The sequence below is a fragment of the Pundamilia nyererei genome, unplaced genomic scaffold (assembly GCF_000239375.1).
Source record: "Pundamilia nyererei isolate P.nyererei 1_Seehausen unplaced genomic scaffold, PunNye1.0 scaffold03118, whole genome shotgun sequence".
NCBI lineage: Eukaryota > Metazoa > Chordata > Actinopteri > Cichliformes > Cichlidae > Pundamilia > Pundamilia nyererei.
In genome coordinates, this window is record NW_005190519.1 from 1 (window position 1) to 1,954 (window position 1,954).

The window sequence follows — 1,954 nt, forward strand, 5'->3', positions numbered from 1 at the left end:
AACTGAGTCCAGTGTCCCCTTGGTTGCCAGGCGGAGTTTACATCAAATGAAACAATAATGTATAGAATGCAACAATGTAATTATAAATACTTAAACACGTCAGTATCTGTGGACAGTCATTAACAATAAAATATAAGGTATTACCCCAACAAATCACCTGAAACTGTGAGGACTTTAAGTTAACTCTGGGTTGACCAATGGTCTCTAAATCCCGCCTCTCGTTTTCAACAACCAATCAAATTACGCTATCAATCTGTTTACCATTAGCCGCGAACTGCAAACTTCCTTTTCCGTGTTAAGCTGTCCAATGTTGAATTAAACCAACACTAACACATATAATTCCTTAAGGCAATATGAACACGGAGCAGTCCGTTGAAACTATTTGTGAAAGTCACTGCCCAGTTTCGACACCGGAGGGAAATGACTCAAAGAAAGGACAGCTAAAAAGGTAACTGTGAGGATAGCTTACCATTGTTGTTAGCGTTAACGCCAGCCACCAACTACAGAGCAACTTGTATTTGCAGCCGAGCGGTTCATCTGGGTGCTTCATTTATTCTGTTCACGTTTTGAGGCTTGATTTACATGTAAACTTTACGTGTTGTTTTCTTTCTTTTTTTCTTTTCTTTTTCTTTTTTGCTTAACACATCAAATAAAATAATTTGTAAAATAACAGAAAGCTTCTGCAAAAGAAAAACAGGCAATTTACTCGCAGGTATTATATTTTTAGCCATATCGTAAAATATAATTCCTGTCACCTAGCCAAAGCTCCAAGTTTAATGTTTTAAGATGAAGTTTACTTAACTTAAAACACAAGTGACATAATGTGTTTATTGTGTACTTAAACAATTGTCCGATCTTGAGTACCTTTACTGCAACTAAGCTATTGTTGCTGTTGTTGGCTTAACATAATTGCATCTAATTGTATCCATATTTTTTCATCATTAATTCATTCCTTCTTTTTGTAGAACTCCATTATCAAAGTTTAAGAAAATACATTCCCACTTCAAGTCACCTGTAAGTAGCTTTCCTGTCTTCTTTTTCTCACACACACACACACACACACACACACACACACACACACACACACAAACAATCACCCATAGCATGCCACACATGCCTTATTCTGTTATGATTGTCACAGCTTCAAGTACTTGAGAGTGCTAAAGTCAGCCCTGCAGAGGAGGTGGAGGAGCTAGAGAGGAGAAGAGAGCAGCTGGATACAGAGATAGCACAGCTGGAGGCTGAGTAAGTACAGCTGTGTTGTTCTTGCTGTATTTCTGTCTTGAGGTCCAACTTGAATGCTATGGGTAGTGATGGTTCATTGTATCATTAGATGAACAGAACTCAGATTTAATCGTCCACCTGCACATAGCAGTTTATCTTTTTTAGATGTTTATAATTTTGTGCCTTTGCCTGCATATGACCTTTTGCATAAATCTGCTGAGACCATGTGTGCATATATGTTTTTAGGGGCTATAGAGTAGAGGAGCTGGAGCATCATATTGATAAGTTGCATGAATACAACGACATCAAAGACATTGGGCAGTCACTCCTGGGTCGTATAGGTAAGAGAGAAAAAGAAATTTCAGTTCAAGCTTTAAGTAGCATTCAATGTATGTAGTAATAAGTGAAGCTTGGTAAATTAAAATTATAAAGGTATATTATTAATGATGTTATAACTGCTGATGTGAATATTACTGTGATTCAGTAATTAACATTCCCCCTGAGCATCAACTCTTGTAAACACTGGGCATAGTATTTTCTTCAAGTGATGAAAATGTTTATCAGTCACTAACACTATCTTATTATAATACACCAAATTTCTCTCTTTTTGTCCCATGACACTTCTTATCTATCTGAGGTACTAATACATCATCATGTTGCCTAACAGCCACTAAATATCAACAGGCTTAAGTGACCCATTTTTAACATTGATGCATCACAACAACGTTAT

The 1,954-nt window shown here is 36.7% G+C and overlaps 1 protein-coding gene across 1 annotated transcript; it reads left to right on the plus strand.

Moving 5' to 3' along the window:
• Nucleotides 1-268: 268 nt before the first annotated feature.
• swi5 (SWI5 homologous recombination repair protein) lies at nt 269-1,565 on the plus strand (the record flags this gene model as incomplete). Its single annotated transcript, XM_005755773.1, has 4 exons — nt 269-448; nt 966-1,014; nt 1,142-1,245; nt 1,471-1,565. Coding segments are annotated over exons 1-4 (343 nt in total), but the record flags the coding sequence as incomplete, so codon positions are not given.
• Between the last annotated feature and the right edge of the window lie 389 nt (nt 1,566-1,954).